Source organism: Mobula hypostoma, chromosome 12 (genome assembly GCF_963921235.1).
Source record: "Mobula hypostoma chromosome 12, sMobHyp1.1, whole genome shotgun sequence".
Classification (NCBI taxonomy): Eukaryota; Metazoa; Chordata; class Chondrichthyes; order Myliobatiformes; family Myliobatidae; genus Mobula; species Mobula hypostoma.
This window is the reverse complement of record NC_086108.1, coordinates 90,988,550-91,007,437: the sequence shown is the minus strand read 5'-3', so window position 1 is coordinate 91,007,437 and position 18,888 is coordinate 90,988,550. Positions and strand designations below refer to the sequence as shown.

The window sequence follows — 18,888 nt, the reverse complement described above, 5'->3', positions numbered from 1 at the left end:
AATTAGTTGAAATATTATTATTTTGAATAATATCAGAATTTGCAATGATCCTAAAATGGCTTAGGAAGCTTTCAATAATAAATATACCCTTTTGAAATCTAATGACTTTGTTTAACAATCTGCTTTCACGTACAAAGATGAATGAGTTAGTTTCCAAAATAATGTTTATTGAAGTGATGGAAAAGGCTGTTCCTGCTTCAATCATGGCATAAATAGGAAATAACCTAGCAGAGGCTACAAAGTTCATTAGCTGAAAGTTGAGGAAACATTTGCCGGAAATCACGGCACTTTGTTTTTTGTTGGCTTTTGATGTTTAAGGCATGAGTAGTTTTCCCTAGATATTGCAAGCAAATACTGCGTTGGCACAGGGAAGGTACCGTTGTACTGATACGGAAATGGTATAGGTGCTAAATTGGGTCTATCTGATGGTGAGAGAACCAGCATGATGGGATGACTTACTCGGCCAATTGCTTTCAGACTTCTCCACCACACAGAAGGTAGAAGCAAGAAAAGACCATTCAGCCCCATGTGATTTCTCCACAACTCCATAGGGTCTTTTACCTCAGTATTACTTTCTTGTACTAAGCTTGGACTCTTTGACTTGGTAACATTTAAAACCCTACAATCTCCAATCATCTCCCACCTTATCTGTGACCGCGATGATTAAAAGTACCTAGCAAGAGCTCCCGCATTCACTTTCATCATCCCTCATTACAGCCTTGGATCCTTCCCTGATTATACTATTGCCCTAATATACTCAATAAAATACTTTGAGATATTCCATAACCTTATCTATCAGTGATAATTCTTGACTAAGTACCCTCCCTCAGACTTTCTATACTCATGTAGATACATATTTTCTATACTTGTGAAAGGCCTTGCAGGTTTCAGTCCTTTGTACCTTTCATATGCTACTCTATGTCCCTCATCCTTGATATCCATTCACATCTGACATTCCCTGGACTTGCTGTCCTTACGTTTTACCTTCTCAGGTACATGTTAGTCCAGAACCCTGATTATTTCACTTTTGAATAATTCCTACTCATCAGATGTAGAGCTCTCTGCAACTAATTGTCTTCTTCTAGGGAGATCAGGTCTCACCAGGGTCCTGAACAGATGGAATAAGAAGGTCAGTGACCAGTGGTGTGCCTCAGGGATCTGTTCTGGGATCTTTCCTCTTTGTGATTTTTAAAAATGACCTGGATGAGGAAGTGGAGGGATGGGTTAGTAAATTTACTGATGACACAAAGGTTGGGGGTGTTGTGGGTAGTGTGGAGGGCTGTCAGAGGTTACAGCGGGGCATTGATAAAATGCAAAACTAGGCTGAGAAGTGGCAGATGGAGTTCAACCCAGGTAAGTGTGAGATGGTTCAATTTGGTAGGTCAAATATGATGACAGAATATAGTATTAACGGTAAGACTCTTGGCAGTGTCGAGGATCAGAGGGATCTTGTGGTCCGAATCGACAGGACACTCGAAGCTACTGCGCAGGTTGACTCTGTGGTTAAAAAGGCATATGGTGCATTGGCCTTCATCAACCGTGGGATTAAGTTTAAGAGCCGAGAGGTAATGTTGCAGTTATATAGTGCCCTGGTCAGACCCCACTTGGAGTATTGTGCTCAATTCTGCTCGCCTCACTACAGGAAGGACATGGAAACCATAGAAAGGGTGCAGACGAGATTTACAAGGATGTTGCCAGGATTGGGGAGCACGCCTTATGAGAATAGGTTGAGTGAACTCGGCCTTTTCTCCTCGGAGCGACGGAGGATGAGAGATGACCTGATAGAGGTGTACAAGATGATGAGAGGCATTGATCATGTGGATAGTCAGAGGCTTTTTCCCAGGGCTGAAATAGCTAGCACGAGAGGGCATAGTTTTAAGGTGCTTGGAAGTAGGTACAGAGTAGATGTCAGGGGTAAGTTTTTTACGCAGAGAATGGTGAGTGCATGGAATGGGCTGCCAGCGATGGTGTTGGAGGCAGATACAATAGGATCTTTTAAGAGACTCCTGGATAGGTACATGGAGCTGAGAAAAATAGAGGGTATGGGTAACCCTAGGTAATTTCTAACGTATGTACATGTTCGGCACAGCATTGCAGGCCAAAGGGTCTGTATTGTGCTGTAGGTTTTCTATGTTTCTATGCCGGTGATGATGAACTTGATTCTGATTCAGATTGTTTCCAGACATTGCGATGTTTATTTCTCTTAAACTTGTTCCTCCACAGAGAAAAATCTCAGTCTCTCTGTCTAAGAATAACTGAATCACTTCTGCAACAATTCTATAGCCTGGTGACTAGGTCAGGATGCAATACTTCTTTTGCGGCCTATTAGTTTTATAGGAATTTGTTTGTAGTGGATACAATTGATCAAAATCAATTAACCACAGTCCTAGAAGTGAGAACTCCTCACAACAGTAGCACTGTTATCCATTTCATGGATAATGTGTTATATCCTGTGATGGACGGCACTGTGGTGGACACAGCCCTACCCATCACAGGAAAAGCCCTCTCCACCATTGAGCACATCTACAAGGAACGCTTCCACAAGAAAGCAGCATCCATCATCAAGGACCCCCACCTTCCAGGCCATGCTCTCTTCTCACTCCTACCATTGGGTAGGAGGTACAGGAGGCTTAGATCTCACACCACCAGGTTCAGGAACAGTTATTCCCCTTCAACCATCAGGCTCCTAAACCAGCATGGATAACTTCACTCACCTCACCACTGAATTGATTACTGAGCACAACCTACGGACTCACTTTCGGTGACTGAAGCAACTCATGTTCTCAGTAATATTTATTTATTTATTGTATTTGCACAGTTTGTCTTTTGCACATTGGTTGCTTGTCAGTGTCTGTGTGTAGATTTTCACTGATTCTACTGTATTTCTTTGTTCTACTGTGAATGCCTGCAAGAAAATGAATCTCAGGATAGTGTGGTGACTATCAGTATTATTGAGGAGATGATGATAGAAAATGTGACTTATAACACTGATTGATGTACAGCACTCTTTGGGCATTTTCCTGATATTCATGGTAGAGCACTAACCAACGTTGCAAGGGGCATAATTATGATAGATTGATATTGCATGTGAAAAACAAGCACTTGCAAATTAAGTCCTACACCAATATGTTGGAACTCCTAATCTTGAACTAAAACATTAAACGTATCTTTTTCCTTCAAAAACTTGCTCCTGTCAGTTATGATTCTTCTCGATCCATTGCAGAAGTGAAAAAATAATAATAAGCACTGTGAATGAAAACGACAGTAAAGGAAGAAGCTCCTTGATAAAGCCATTCATCATTGTTGGCACTTAAACAGTGAAGCTCGAGTTAAGCCAGAATTCAGTGGCAGATTTCATGGTCAATCAGGCCAAAATCGGTTTAAAATGAATCTGGAGCTTAATATCAGAAAACCAATTACTAATAGCATTTAATTTAATTTCCCTTCAATAAGCTCTCTTAACCTGGGATTTTGTAGTAAAGACTGCAGCGTCACACACAAAACATGACTTGCAATTTCAGGAACATCACCGTGAGTATATACAGTCTGCGTTACAAGGAAATGCAGTTGTCAAGAGCTGTAACTACAGAGAGATAAAGCTGATTTTGTAGGATACTGAATAGCGACGAGCCTACATGCGTTATGCTTCAAAGCAGGTGCGGGGTGTTAGGAACTGAAAGCGAATGGGAGGATATAAATCTTTCCAAATCTAACTCAGTGAAGGTTTAGATTTACTTTTAATGGCCTATTCTGGAAGTCAGGCAGACTGACTGGCTCGACCACTCATCAGACGAGGCAAGTTCTTGACAAAGACAAGCTGTAGAGCTGGGAGAGTCTGGGGAGAAAGGGGGACATTGTAAAGCTGTGAAGATATAGTTGAGGACTGGTCCATGTTTGGGCAGAGGGTGACAGAGGTAGGGTGATCACAGAGCAGAAGTGTGGAGTTGTGAGGTGATAGTGCAAAGACACAGAGACACAGTGGGTGGAGATATGGAGGCGGAAGCTATAGGATTTACACCAAATTTAGTTAGACCTGGAGGAAATAGTTCTCTGTCCAATAATACAACCTTAAAATGAAGGCACACAACTTTCTTAATGACTGCCTAATGCTCAACTACTTTTGGGATTTAAAATTACCCCTCATATTTCAGACTCGTTGCAAGCTCTTTAAAAGACTTTTACCACCTTGAGTAATGTGGTAACAAGAAACAAAATATAGGAAATCAATCACTAACTATGTCACGCTAATGTGATCAAATGCACATCACAGGAGGACAATGAAATTCATTTTAGTTTTATTCCATTTCCACTATAAATGAAATCTTTTTGGCTGACTTCCCTTAATCTCTCCCTCCAGTTTAAAACTAAGCAATATTTTTTTTCCTGTGCCAGGAAAGGCATATTAGACTGGTTATGTATGGTGGGATGGAACAAGGGCTGGCTGTTGTGAAATTCTTTTAACTTAAGGCCCAAGACTTTGTGTCCAATTCGGCAATCCTGTACAGGGAAGTGGTGAAATGGAGATGGCAAGATGGCACGGAGGTTGGGCTGCTACCCCTCAGGTCCACAATCCCAGCTTCGATCCCAGCCATCAGTGTTCCCTGCGCTTTTTCTATGCATTTTCTTTCTCTGATTGTTCAGGCTTCCTCAGGTGCTCCTGATTCTTTCCGCATTCCAAACACGCTGCTGGTGAACTGGAGTCTGTAAACTGTCACTAGGTGGAAATTAATGGCAAAGAGAATCAAGGGGAAGTTAATATGGACAACTGAGAGAATATGTTGGAGAAAAATGGGGAAATAGGAGGGGGGAATGGGATTATTCTCTGGAAGTTGGCATGGACACATGGACCAAATAACTTCCATTTACATCCTCATACGTTTGATTTAAGAGTTGTCAATCAGAGGAGGTGAATTTGTGATCCCCCCCTTGAATCTGATCAGAACCTGGAGAACAGAGCTCTACAACAGGTGTGTGAGGTTCAAGTTTAGGGTCATAGTCAGGTCCAGTTATGATGTTCATAGTCCAAGGGATACTCACAGCGAGGTCTGTGCTTGTTGGCTAAAGGCTAATGGTTTGCAGGTTTCTTTCAAATATACCCAGAACAAGCCTCAGGTTCATCAGTAGGGAGTTTCTGCAAGAGTTGTCTGCACTGCGGGGGGGTATTTATATTCGAATATAGTATGTGTTGGACATCATTGGATGCCATTTGGATTGTTCATCTAACTCACTGCGCTGGTGCACCAAAAGCACAGTGAACCTTGAAACAATTCCTCAACAAATAAGCTTAAACTTTTATCTGATGAAGCATGTAAATGTTGCACCAAATGCTAAATTTATAAACCTAACCCCCTTTTAAGGGGAGTGAAGGAAATTTCAGGGAGATGTCAGAGGTAGGGATTTTTACTCAGAGAATGCTATGTGCCTGGAACACACTGCTGGTTATGGTGGTGGAGGCTGATACAGATGCAGTTAATTTAAGAGACTCAAGCAACACACATCAAAGTTGCTGGTGAACGCATCAGGCCAGGCAGCATCTCTAGGAAGAGGTACGGTCGACGTTTCGGGCCGAGACCCTTCGTCAGGACTAACTGAAATAAGAGCTAGTAAGAGATTTGAAAGTGGGAGGGGGAGGGGGAGATCCGAAATGATAGAAGACAGGAGGGGGAGGGATGGAGCCAAGAGCTGGACAGTTGATTGGCAAAAGGGATATGAGAGGATCATGGGACAGGAGGCCTACATGATCCTCTCATATCCCTTTTGCCAATCACCTGTCCAGCTCTTGGCTCCATCCCTCCCCCTCCTGTCTTCCCCTATCATTTCGGATCTCCCCCTCCCCCTCCCACTTTCGAATCTCTTACTAGCTCTTCTTTCAGTTAGTCCTGACAAAGGGTCTCGGCCCGAAACGTCGACTGTACCTCTTCCTAGAGATGCTGCCTGGTCTGCTGCGTTCACCAGAAACTGATGTGTGTTGCTTGAATTTCCAGCATCTGCAGATTTCCTCGTGTTTGTGTAATTTAAGAGACTCTTGGATAGGCACATGGATGAAAGAAAAATGGAGGGTCATGAGACATGTAGGAGGGAAGGGTTAAATTGCTCTTGGAGTAGCTTAAGAGGTTGACACATCATGGGCCAAAGGACCTTTACTGTGCTGCACTATTCTCTGTTCTACGTTCTACATTCCAAAAACGTTCTCCTCAATCCAGACATATGATCTCACTAATCTCATCTCAGTCAGAGAAAAAACAATCTCTCTTATATTCTTTGCCACACCCATATGCACCCTATTTCCTTCTGCAATGTCCCATAGAAGAAGCTTCTACCCCGTAAACCTCTCACTCTTCTTTTTTAGCTGCCTCATACCTGCATAGCAATGTGCCTTTCTCTATATTTGTATTAATTAAAACTCCTACTCTCATCCTGAAGCAGCAGAGATTTGGGGAGATGGGGTGGTATCATTCCTCCTAGTAAATTTCCCCATAATCACTGCCCTAATTCCAAACAATACAGGTTTACAAGTTTATTACGCATGCCCAGCCAGATCTGGTTGGATCATATAGGGTCCCCTTTGATGTTGGTATAAAATTGTCTGAATATTCACATAAATGATTTCACTGCACCAGTAATCCAGCATAACTGAACAGATAGGAATTGGAACTGGGTTATTGGAATTGGTTTATTATTGTCACAGGGACTGATGTACAGTGAAGTGCTTGTCTGGCATACAGATAAAATCATTACACAGTATATTGAGGTAGTACAAGCTAAAACAAGAACAAAATGTAGAATAAAGTGTAACAGCTACAGAGAAAGTGCAGTCCAGGTAATCAAAAAAGTGCAAGAACACAACAATAGCCAATAGTCTATTTTATCATACTAGTGTCGTGGTGGGTGCTGACGATGTGGGAACTTGGATGTTGAGGACAGACAGAGTCCAATGTCGCAACGGCAACCAGTGTAACCCATGAACAAACCTCAGACACCCTAAACAGTTCTGAGAAACATGGAGGGCTATGGGAAATCTGGACAACCTTGAGAACCTTGATAACCTTAAGGACTGGAAGTCTTCGAACAGGAGAAAGCCTTGAGACTTGGCAAAAGCTTTGAACGTAGACTAGAGAAGCTTGGAATGTGGAATTGAGAAGCTTAGTACGTAGACAAGAAAAGTTCAGAGCGTGGACTCAGAATATGGATTTGAAAAACTCAGAATGTAGCCTAGAGACAGTCAGAACATTGACTCAGAATGTGGGCTTTAGAAACTCAGAATGTAGACTACGGACTCTCTGAATGTAAACTCAGAACGTGGACTTGAGAATAGAATGACATTCTCACCTAAAGCCAACCTAATGTCAAAACGTTGCTGTTCAACTTTCCAGAGGTCTATTATTAGTGGACTCTTTCTATTACGATGCCAGATCTCAGGTGCAGAGGATAGACAAGCTCTAATGGAGAAACTCCAATGAAAGTGAGCAGAGTTTTTTCATAAGAATTCTAATAGAACAGTGGTGGCTTGGCTGAGTGACATTCTCAAAACTAGGACCCTGCAATTAGTGCTTTACAAGTAACAGGGAATCCTTGAGCCTAACTAAATAAACTTAACAAGTCTAAACAGAAAGCTTCAGGTGTCCATATTACAAAGAGCGAGAAAAACACAAGCAAATCTAAACAATTAAAGACTCTCGCTAAACAACAATTAACCAATTCAGGTGCATTAAAAATCTCAGAGCCCAATGCTCTTCGGCTCCCACACAGGCCTGAAGGCTTGTTACAAATAGTTTTATAACATTACAAATAGTTTTATAACATTACGGTAGAAGCTGTCCTTGAGCTGAATGTTATATAATTTCAGGCTTCTGCCTAATGGGAGAGGAGAGAAGAGAGAATGTCAGGGATGTGTAGACTCTTTGATTATGCTGGCCTATCTGCAGTTTCGTGGGCAGAGCAACTGCCCTACCACACCATGATGTATCCAGATAGGATGGTGTGTCTATAAAAATTGGTAATGGTCAACAGGGACATGCCAAATTTCTTCAGCCTCCTGAGGAAGTCGAAGCATTGGTGAGCTTTCATGTCTATGGGACCTATGTGGTTGGATTAAGTTAGGCTGTTGGTGGTTTTCATGTCTATGGGACCTATGTGGTTGGACTAAGTTAGGCTGTTGGTGGTTTTCATGTCTATGGGACCTATGTGGTTGGATTAAGTTAGGCTGTTGGTGGTTTTCATGTCTATGGGACCTATGTGGTTGGACTAAGTTAGGCTGTTGGTGATGTTAACTCTTAGGAAGTTGAACCCTCCAAATCTCAGCACCATTAACGTAGACAGGAGCATGCAAACTGCCTCCTTCCCGAAGTCAATGATAACTTCTTTTGTTTTGCAGATATTCAGTGAAATGTTATCATGACATCATATAACTAACCTCTCTATCTTCTAGTTATCCAAAGGCATGAGTTCAAATCCCTTGATGGGAATTTGAATTCAGTTAATTAAATCAATCTGGCCTTAAAGGCTGGTTTCAATACCAGTGACCACGTTTTATCAACTTGTCATAAAACCTCAATGGTCTATTAATGTCCTTTAGGGAAGGAAATCAGGAAATGACTCCAGGGCAGAATGAAGTCATTCAGCTGGTTGAGGCTGTACTGGTTCTATGCAGGAGAATATTTATAAATCTGCCATCAATACCTTGTCTGGTCTATGTATGACGTCTTCCTCAACTCTTCAATTTTATTCATCTCAGAGACACCCAAGAACAAAATTTTAAAAACAGTTGAATTGCTAATCCATTATCAATACAAAGTTGGATAATTTAAATTCATTTCACTGTAAAAGTGGAAATGAAATTTGTTGCAATTTAAAATATTGTTAAGGAAATGAAGCCAAATTTCTTTACCTAATACCAATACAGTATTTGTAAATGTAGTCACACACCAGTGTGGCTGACTCGATTAAGTGTCCTCTAAAATTGTTTTAACAACCAGCTCACTTTTTCCAAATTATTGTAAAAAATGCTATACAGGTTCTGTACTTTTCAAGAAAAAGACCTGCCACACTTAAAGTCAACTGTGGTGAGTAATGCCATTCTTGCCAATACTATCCACGTCCTGAAACTGAATTAATTGCCTGTCCCATCCTATCCGTCAGCAACGGTTTAAATCAAAACTCCCTTTACTCGATGAAGCATTATCTTAAAATGAAAATGCATCTTACAGCTAAACCTTGAATCTGTTGACGTTCTACCTACACTTAATATAATGCGCCTTAACAAAACACAAGGCAAAACTTAACATTTAAAATCAGTTCAAGTGTCACAAAGACAAACAATCTACCTCTGCCATTTTTGCAAGCTCTGTCCAGTCATCCTTGTTGTAAGTGCACATAAGGCTGGCAATGATGATCTGTTAAGAGATAAATGACACAGCAGTTTTAAGAATAATATCCAAGAAAAAGCTTACTTTATAACAGAATTATTACATATCTATTAGATCTTTACAGGATGCTTTTAATGAATAGATGAATATTTCAGTATGAAACAATATTAAATATGTTTTAATGCAAAATAATATCTCACAAATAACATTACTGTGGTCACATTAAAAACAAAATTATGCATTGTGCTAACATACAGTCTGAAATTTGATCTATTATTGCCCAGGGCACATGTATGAACAAAATTATATTATGTACAAACATATCTCTTGCCACTAATGCAAAATGTTTCTATAATACAAGATCTTTTACAAATCAAAGCTACAGATCTTGTCGTATTTCTTCTTGCTGCGGCTAACAGGCTAATTCTTCACTTATAAGATCATGCTTTTCTAAAACTGGGAAAAGGGAAATGATCATCTTTGGTGCCCATCGCTGTTATCACCTCTTTTCCTTGCAGCTCTTAGAAAATGAATCGTAAAGCTCATGCCACCTTTGTCCATGAGTTGAATTCTGGACCTCATTTTTGTGCCATCAATAAGACTATTTCCTCCTCCTGCAGGTTTGGCTACTTCCCCCTCATTAACTCACCTGCAGGTGAAAGTGTCATCCATGCCCTTCCTTACTTCGAAATCCGATCAGTCTACACTACAAAAACCTACGGTCACCAAAGCTGCTGCCTATGCCCCAAAGTGTATCGAACCTCATTTACCCAGCACTACGATATGGTTGTTACCTACATAGTCTTCCAGTGAAGCAGCACCTCAGATTTAAGTTCCTTCTTATTATTTTGAAATCCTTTCAATATCTTCCATTCCTTTAACCTTCCAAAATGTTCATGTGTCTCCAAACCTGGCATCACTGAATTTGATTTCTCCACTATGAATCGCTGTATCTTTTGCTGCGAAGATCCTGAGCACTGGAAATTCTTCTCCAGTGTCCTTATTTGTGAGGCATCAGTTGGTCAGGGCCAACTATGGATGTTGCACTTTAGCTGTCTAGAAATCTAAGCCCGGGCAGTACAATATGGAGAGCAACCTGTTGCCCATGTAGTATGCTCCCCCTCTCCATGTATCTGATGAACCCAAAGAAACTTAGAGACCGATACAGTTTGGCAGCAGCAGCATCGCAGGAGTTGCCAGTCAGTGTTGAACTAAACATAGGTCAACTATCTTAGGGACTGCTCCAGACTTTTCCTACAAAGTTACTCCTGAAGCCTTCTCCATGAGTGGTATAGCGTAAGGCAGCCAGGGTTTGAGATCAGAGTTTTCATTCTCCTAGGTGAGCTGCCAACCACAGCTGATGAACCTCATCTGCCCTTATTCATGCAAGTTACAAAACAAAATCTTGAATATTGAATATGTGAAATAAAAAATAAGAAATACTCATCAGATCAAGCATCAAGCGTGGAGAGAGAAATAGAATTAATATTTCATGTATATCAACCTTCATCTGAAACTAGCTAATAAGTCAGGAATGAAAAAGAGTTGGTAGAAGGGAGAACCACATTAATTATCTTCCTTTAAATATTTACTTCTTTGACTAAACTTTTGTTTACCTTCCCTTTGTGTTGCCTTATGTGACTTCATTTTTGTATCTTGTTTGGGTTGGTATTGTATTCAAAAGCACACAAATTAAATACTGTTTTAAGAAGTAAGATATTCACTTCAATAATATACGGCTGACAGTTAAACAGGTTTATGAAATTGATATTATTGCCACTTACGGTTAAAGGACCATAATTACTTTACAGGATCTCTTCATGTAGAAAGTAACGCATAACTAATTAAAAGCAGTATATATATTTTTGACACTAAGATAAATGCTATCTCTAAAACTTCTGGTATACACAGTTAAATTATTAAGTGTGCAATCCCGGCTGATCTATTATTTACTATTGTGTGAAAAGAAAAGTTCTCTTCATTATCATACAATTACAATTTATAGAAATGCTAATTTACTTCAGTACTTTATCTGATAATGACACTTGCCTGAGGTTTTATTTCATATTTTTTTAATGGAACAGTAAAGAAGAGGGTATGCAAAGTAGTTGCTATGGGTACACCAGCCATAGATCTTCTAGAGTAGTTCTGTTGGATGAATATCCACAGAGTTGGTCACCTAGCATTAAAAGGTGACATGTAGAAAGACCATGGCCTGAGAACTAGAACTGTTTTATTTGTAGATGGTGTCTGGTTCTCCCCAGACAAATCTAGGGATAGACCCATGGAGATCTTTCCACTGGCGACCCAAGGCATGAACAAATCAGGGAGGAAAGTTCAAGGAGCTTTTTGGGCTTAAGCAGTTTATTAGGGTGAACTAGGAGTGCGCATAAGTTGTTTTTTTCTGCTCTTAAATGCAATTTTCAGCTACACATGTGATTTACTATTCCCCGATGTTCTGAGAATTACTCCACAAAACAACTGTCTTCTGCCAAACCATCTAAGGAAATTGGGTGATAGTTCTGAATCGGAAGATGACCACACCCTTATCCTGATGGTAAAATGGCTGCTCCCTCCTACCCAGAGGGCTATGTCTGGGTGAGCATAGCAGCCTAACTCAAAGGATATGTGCAAGTGCAAGCGGGGCTCTATTTGACACACAGGAACTTAATTATCATTGTAAGGTTGTGCTGGGCCAGTAATGTATTATCCGCAGATTAAACAGTATCTCCTGTGTCAGTCCATCTAAAGATAAGCTCAACAAATAAACTTGCAGTTCTTCCTGTATAGTTGGTAACCTAGAAATATTAGGAATGGACACTCAGTCCCCAGAGTAAGTTTCATAACTCAAAATGATCCTATCTACACTGCAGTCTAATTCCATATGCCTAACTTTTATCCCATATCTCCAATTCCTTTCGGGGACAAAAACTACCAATCTCAGATTTAAAGTTAAGAATTGTCACATAGAGAAACAAATTGCTATCTTTTGCTAGTTTCCTTATTTCAGTCCTGAACATCTTAAATTTTAGATGATGCCACCAAATCCTACATTAGTAACCAATGGTTGTAATTTCTTCATATCTGCCCTTTAACTTCCCTTAACCTTCCCTTAATTATCATGAAACATTAACTTCTAAATTATAGGGGACGAGACTATGGTGTCTGTAACGTCATCTGGTAATTTAAATTTTAGACGACCAGATCTCATTCTAGTTCAGTTTTACTCCTCTTAGTACTAATATATCACGAAAAAGGTGCGGTGTTCAAAACTATACACACAATGTGAATGCTACTGATGATAGAGCAGAATCAAATATCGCCGTGATGATTGTACGTTCTAGTATCAATTGTTTGGCGACAATAAAGTATAAAGTATAACTGCAGTGCTCTGGGATTGGTTATGTTTGGCAGCGGTTAGAAATGGACATTCTTATTATTGATCTTTAATACACAAAGTGCAGTGGATACCGACTAATTGGGACACACTGGGACAAAATGTATAAAAAAAGACAAACTACCATTTAACTGAGGAACAAGTTATGTATTTAAATAAAATACAGAACACATTAGACCAACTACAGTACTATAAAACTGTGTATTCGTTCCTAATAGTTATCGATAAAGGATATCATCTTGTGTGTGCTGCTGTGTTCTTTTGATTGACTGTAAATGAGCCAAATCAGCAGACGCCTAGTGTAGATAATGGACTGCCTTCATGCAACACTTTTTCTTCTTAAGCCCATCACCCCTAATAGGGCATAGGCCATTGACAGCTATTTACCAGAATAATCTGACCTGGGCCCCAAATTGTCCCAACATGTAGCCAATTTTCAAGGATACTTCCTCTCCCAGGAATGAGGTTTATGGAGCTTCTGTAGCATTGGATTTTTACGGGATGGGGTTGCCAGTATACCCAACCCTCATCCTTTCGCAGCTGGACTGGGGACCCTCCGTGGCAGAGTTAGAATATTGTAGTGACCACAACAATTAGACTGCCCCAAGCTATTTTCTTATTCCCAGTGGTGCATTGGCCCTATATCTTTCCTCAGCATTTCCTTCCATCAGGCTGCAGTGTGGAAGGTACAAGTTAAACAGAGCGAAACTAAATGCCCCCTCTTTTGAAATCCAATTTGGTTAAGCACCTATCTTGGTATATATATTCTATCCTTAACAAACATAAACAAACATTACAGTCTACAGTGTGGCTAAATATAAAACATTAAATCACTATCCCTATTACTTACCTCAGCAGAATTCATTTGTAAAGATTTCTGATTCTATCTCTTACTTAGAATTTAGAATACAATGAAAAAGCAAGCTCAAGTGCAAAACTATCTTGTTGATGCTTTTGTAGATCTTTACGTATTTGTTAACTGCATGTTTAATGTGCTAAAGATCAAACTTACATCTCCTCCAGGCATTCCCAAGTCCAATGAAGCATTTCTTAAAGGTGGTCACAATCGGAATGCAAGTAATGCAGTGAATAATTTGTGCACAAAGTGCTCCCATAGCCAGCAGAGCATTTTTTAAGAGATGCTGGTTGAAAGTAGAGTCATTAGAGCAGTACAGCACAGAAACAGGCCCTTCAGCCCATCCAGTCCATGCCAGACTACCACTCTCTAGTCCAATTGACACGCACCTGGACCATTGTCCTCCATACCCCTCCCATCCACATACTCACCAAACTTCTCTTAAACGTTATAATCGATTCTGTATCTACCACTTCCATTGGCAGCTCATTCCACACTCCACCCAGTGAGTGAAGAATTTTCCTGCTTCCTGTTAAATATTTCACCTTTCACCCTTAACCTACAACCTCTAGTTTTAGTCTTACCCAACGTCAATGGAAAAAGCCTATTTGCATTTACCCTGTCTACGTATACTCTCATATGTTCCAGGGAATGAAGTCCTAATCTCCTCAACCTTTCCCGATAACTCGTGTCCTCAAATCCTGACAAAATCCTTGTAAAATTTCACTGTACTCTTTCAGTTTTTTGGATATCATTTCTGTAGGTAGGTATCAGAACTGCACACAATATTGCAAATTTTCCCTCACCAATGTCCTATACGACTTCAACATAACATCTCAACTCCCAATCTATCAAATGTGGATGGATGTTTCCTTGATGTCCATCGGTGAGGGCAGCAGCAATCTTGGTTCAATATCCCTTCCTCAACTCAATATAACTGAGAAGGCAGCATTCTCTTGGCACTGTGCCAAGCTGGAACATAGGTACTCCAGCCCGAAGCAGAGCTTGAAGGAACATATCAGTGATACAGAGGTTAGATCATTAAGCCATTATTATAACTTAGTTTAAAGTTGTTTAATGACTACTGGCTACAACTATGCGAAAGCATTCAGTCATCATTTGACACAGGCAACATCCGTGGAGTGTATGAGGGGATCAAGAAAGCCATCGGGCCAACCCAGAGCAAGACAGCACCATTGAAAACCATAACAGGTGAGACCATCAATGACAAAGGCAAGCAGATGGAGAGATGGGTGGAACACTACTCTGAACTCTTCTCCAGAGAAAACAGCATCTCGGACAGTGCGCTAGATGCTGTGGAATGCCTGCCTGTCATGGAGGAACTTGATGCATTGCCGACTACCGAAGAGCTGAGTAAAGCCATCGACAGCCTGCCCTCTGGGAAGGCACCAGGATTGGACGGCATTCCACCAGAGGCCATCAAATGCGCAAACGGCGTCCTGCTAAACCACCTGCACAAACTACCGTGCCAGTGCTGGATAGAGGGAGCAGTGCCGCAAGACATGAGAGACTGCAACACTGTCACCCTGTATAAGAACAAAGGGGACAGATGCAACTGTAACAACTACAGGGGAATCTCCTTGCCGAGCATCGTTGGGAAGGTCTTCGCCCGCATGGTCCTGAACAGGTTGCAGAAAATAGCTGAAAGGGTATATCCCGAGTCTCAGTGCGGTTTCAGGTCAGAACGCTCCACGATCGACATGATCATCTCCCTTCGACAGCTACAAGAGAAATGCAGAGAGCAAAGACAACCACTCTACGTCGCTTTCATTGACCTTACGAAGGGCTTCGACCTTGTGAGCAGAGACGACCTGTTCAAAATCCTTGCCAGGATTGGTTGTCCCCCAAGGCTCCTCAGGATAGTTCAGTCATTCCTCACAGATATGAAGGGCGTCGTTCAGTTCGACAGCTCTTCTTCGGAGGCCTTCAATGTCCGCAGCGGTGTGAAGCAGGGCTGTGTGCTTGCCCCCACCTTGTTTGGCATCTTCTTCGCAGTCATGCTGAAACACGCCTTTGGAACATCAACTAATTGCGTCTACCTCCACACCAGATCGGACAGGAGGCTGTTCAGCCTGTTCCGGCTGAGGGCAAAAACCAAGGTTCGCGAAGTACTCATCAGGGACACGTTGTTTGCAGGATGACGCGGCACTGGCAACACACTCTGAAGAGCAACTACAACGCCTCATGGACAGCTTCTCAAGAGCCTTCCAGGACTTCAGCTTGACCATCAGCCTGAAGAAGACCAACATGTTGGGCCAAGGCGATGAGCACCCCCCTGCCATCACCATCTACGACTACGAGCTGGAGGTAGTCCACGAGTTTACATACCTTGGCTCCACCATCATGGACAGTCTTGCCCTAGACCCTGAGATCAACAGACGGATCGGACGAGCAGCCTCAACATTTGCCAAGCTGACAAACAGAGTCTGGGAGAACAGAAAGCTGACAACACACACCAAAGTTGCAGTCTACAGGGCCTGCGTCCTCAGCACACTGCTTTACGGCAGCGAGACCTGGAGCCTCTACTACAGACAAGAGAGTCGTCTCAACGCCTTCCACCTTCGCAGTCTCAGGCGCATCCTGGACATCATGTGGACTGACCGAGTTACCAACAATGCGGTCCTGGCCCACGCCCAGATACCCAGACTCTTCACCCTGCTCCAACGACGCCGTCTCTGCTGTCTGGGCCACGTACACTGCATGTCAGACAGGAGGATGCCGTAAGACCTGCTATACAGGGAACTGGCCTCCGGCAAGAGAGCACAAGGGTGGCCCCATCTTCGTTTCAAAGACGTTTGCAAGAGAGACATGAAGTCACTGAAAATGAACGTCGAGAGGTGGGAAGACATCACAAGCGATGGCTCTCACTGGAGGCTAGAACTACGCAGTGGTCTAAAAAGAGAAGAGAAGCTGAGGCTTGCTGCTGAAGAAAAGCACACTTGTCGGAAAAACAGCACCAAGACAACACTGGAGGGCAGCGCCTTCAAGTGCAGTCGCTGCAGCCGAGACTGTCACTCCCGTGTGGGCCTCTACAGCCACAACAGACGCCACTCTAACACAGACTGAAGCAAGACTTTCCAGGCGCAGATCCATGGTCTCGCGAGACTAACAGATGCCACCACCATCAGTTTAAAGCCATTATTTTGCCTTCAGTTCTTCATTCCAGAAAAACTCAGGGACTCTGCAAAGCATTGTTATGGTAAATGTACCCTTAGGATATATTTCCCATATATTACAATAGCACAGCACAATGATTAATGTGGAAATTAGTCTTTGGTCAATAGCACCAAGCTGTTCAATTCAGAGGTGTAATGGTTGTGATACTTCCATGGAACCAGAAGTCACAAAGAATTCCTATCCTATTGTGAAAAATATGCTAAACTACCCTTTTGACTTCAATTGTTGTTTGTGTTTCTGACTTCAATTGTTTTTTTTATGGTGACAGATCCCAGTGACCAAAAATTAATTACATTCATTCTCTTCAAATCAATGTGCCAATAAGTTCACACTTTTATGGGGAGTTTGGGTACTGCACTAAATTACACACTATATTCACTTCATATTGAACTATAAGTCACCATACCAGAGCCAAAATGTCTTGTATTCTAAAATGATTACTGTATTTGAAGTTGACATGGTAAATTTAACAAGTCTATTCTCAGCAATTTCCCAAAATCTAGTTAGACTTTTCCTAAATTGCAAGCAGCGATCATGAATGGGAACTATATATTGATCATTGCATCATCAATGGGAATGGGAGAGATTCTGGAGGATTGGAGGGTTGCGGATGTTGTTCCCTTATTCAAGAAAGGAAGTAGAGATAGCCCAGGAAATTATAGACCAGTGAGTCTTACTTCAGTGGTTGGTAAGTTTATGGAAAAGATCCTGAGAGGCAGGATTTATGAACATTTGGAGAGGCATAATATGATTAGGAATAGTAAGCATGTCAAAGGCAGGTCATGCTTTACAAACCTGATTGAATTTTTTGAGGATATGACTAAACACATTGATGAAGGAAGAGCAGTAGATGCAGTGTATATAGATTTCAGCAAGGCATTTGATAAGGTACCCCATGCAAGGCTTATTGAGAAAGTAAGGAGACATAGGATCCAAGGGGACATTGCTTTGTGGATCCAGAACTGGCTTGCCCACAGAAGGCAAAGAGTGGTTGTAGACGGGTCATATTCTGCATGGAGGTCAATCACCAGCGGTGTGCCACAGGGATCTGTTCTGGGACCCCTATTCTTCATGATTTTTATAAATGATCTGGATGAGGAAGTAGAGGGATGGGTTAGTAAATTTGCTGATGATACAAAGTTTGGGGGTGTTGTGGATAATGTGGAGGGCTGTCAGATGTTACAGCGGGATATTGATAGAATGCAAAACTGGGCTCAGAAGTGGCAGATGGAGTTCAACCGAGAAAAAGTGTGAGATGTTTCATTTTGGTGGGTCAAACATGATGGCAGAATATAGTATTAATGGTAAGACTCTTGGCAGTGTGGAGGTTCAAAGGGATCTTGGGGGTCCAAGTCCATCGGACACACAAAGCTGCTACGCAGGTTGACTCTGTGGTTAAGAAGTCATAAGGTGCATTGGCTTTCATCAACTGTGGGATTGAGTTTAAGGATCTAGAGGTAATGTTACAGCTATATAGGACCCTGGTCAGACCCCACTTGGAGTACTGTGCTCAATTCTGGTCGCCTCACTACAGGAAGGACGTGGAAACCATAGAAAGGGTGCAGAGGAGATTTACAAAGATATTACTAGGATTGGGGAGCATGCCTTATGAGAATAGGTTGAGTGAACTTGGCCTTTTCTCCTTGGAGCGACGGAGGATGAGGGTGACTTGATAGAGGTGTATAAGATGATGAGGGGGATTGATCGTGTGGATAATCAGAGGCTTTTTCCCAGGGCTGAAATGGCTAACACAAGAGGGCACAGTTTTAAGGTCTTTGGAAGTAGGTACAGAGGAGATGGTAGGGGTAAGTTTTTTTTTATGCAGAGAGTGGTCAGTGTATGGAATGGGCTGCTGGCGGCAGTGGTGGAGGCAGATACGATAGGGTCTTTTAAGAGATTCCTGGATAGGTACATGGAGCTTAGAAAAATAGAGGGCTATGGGTGGCACTAGGTAATTTCTAAAGTAAGTACATGTTCTTTTCTTTTTAAATCTTTTTATTGAATAAGTATACAAAAAGGTAAGCCATATAGGCACTAATACACTGTTAGAATATAATAAAATTACAGGAGAT

The 18,888-nt window shown here is 41.7% G+C and overlaps 1 protein-coding gene across 1 annotated transcript in view; it reads right to left on the bottom strand.

Moving 5' to 3' along the window:
* Positions 1-18,888, bottom strand: part of LOC134354991 (dihydropyrimidine dehydrogenase [NADP(+)]-like) — a 921,558-nt gene that overhangs the window by 208,709 nt on the left and 693,961 nt on the right. Inside the window, exon 15 of the mRNA XM_063064591.1 lies at positions 9,324-9,392. Within this exon, the coding sequence (XP_062920661.1) occupies positions 9,324-9,392 (69 nt within the window). The remainder of the gene's footprint in view (positions 1-9,323; positions 9,393-18,888) is intronic.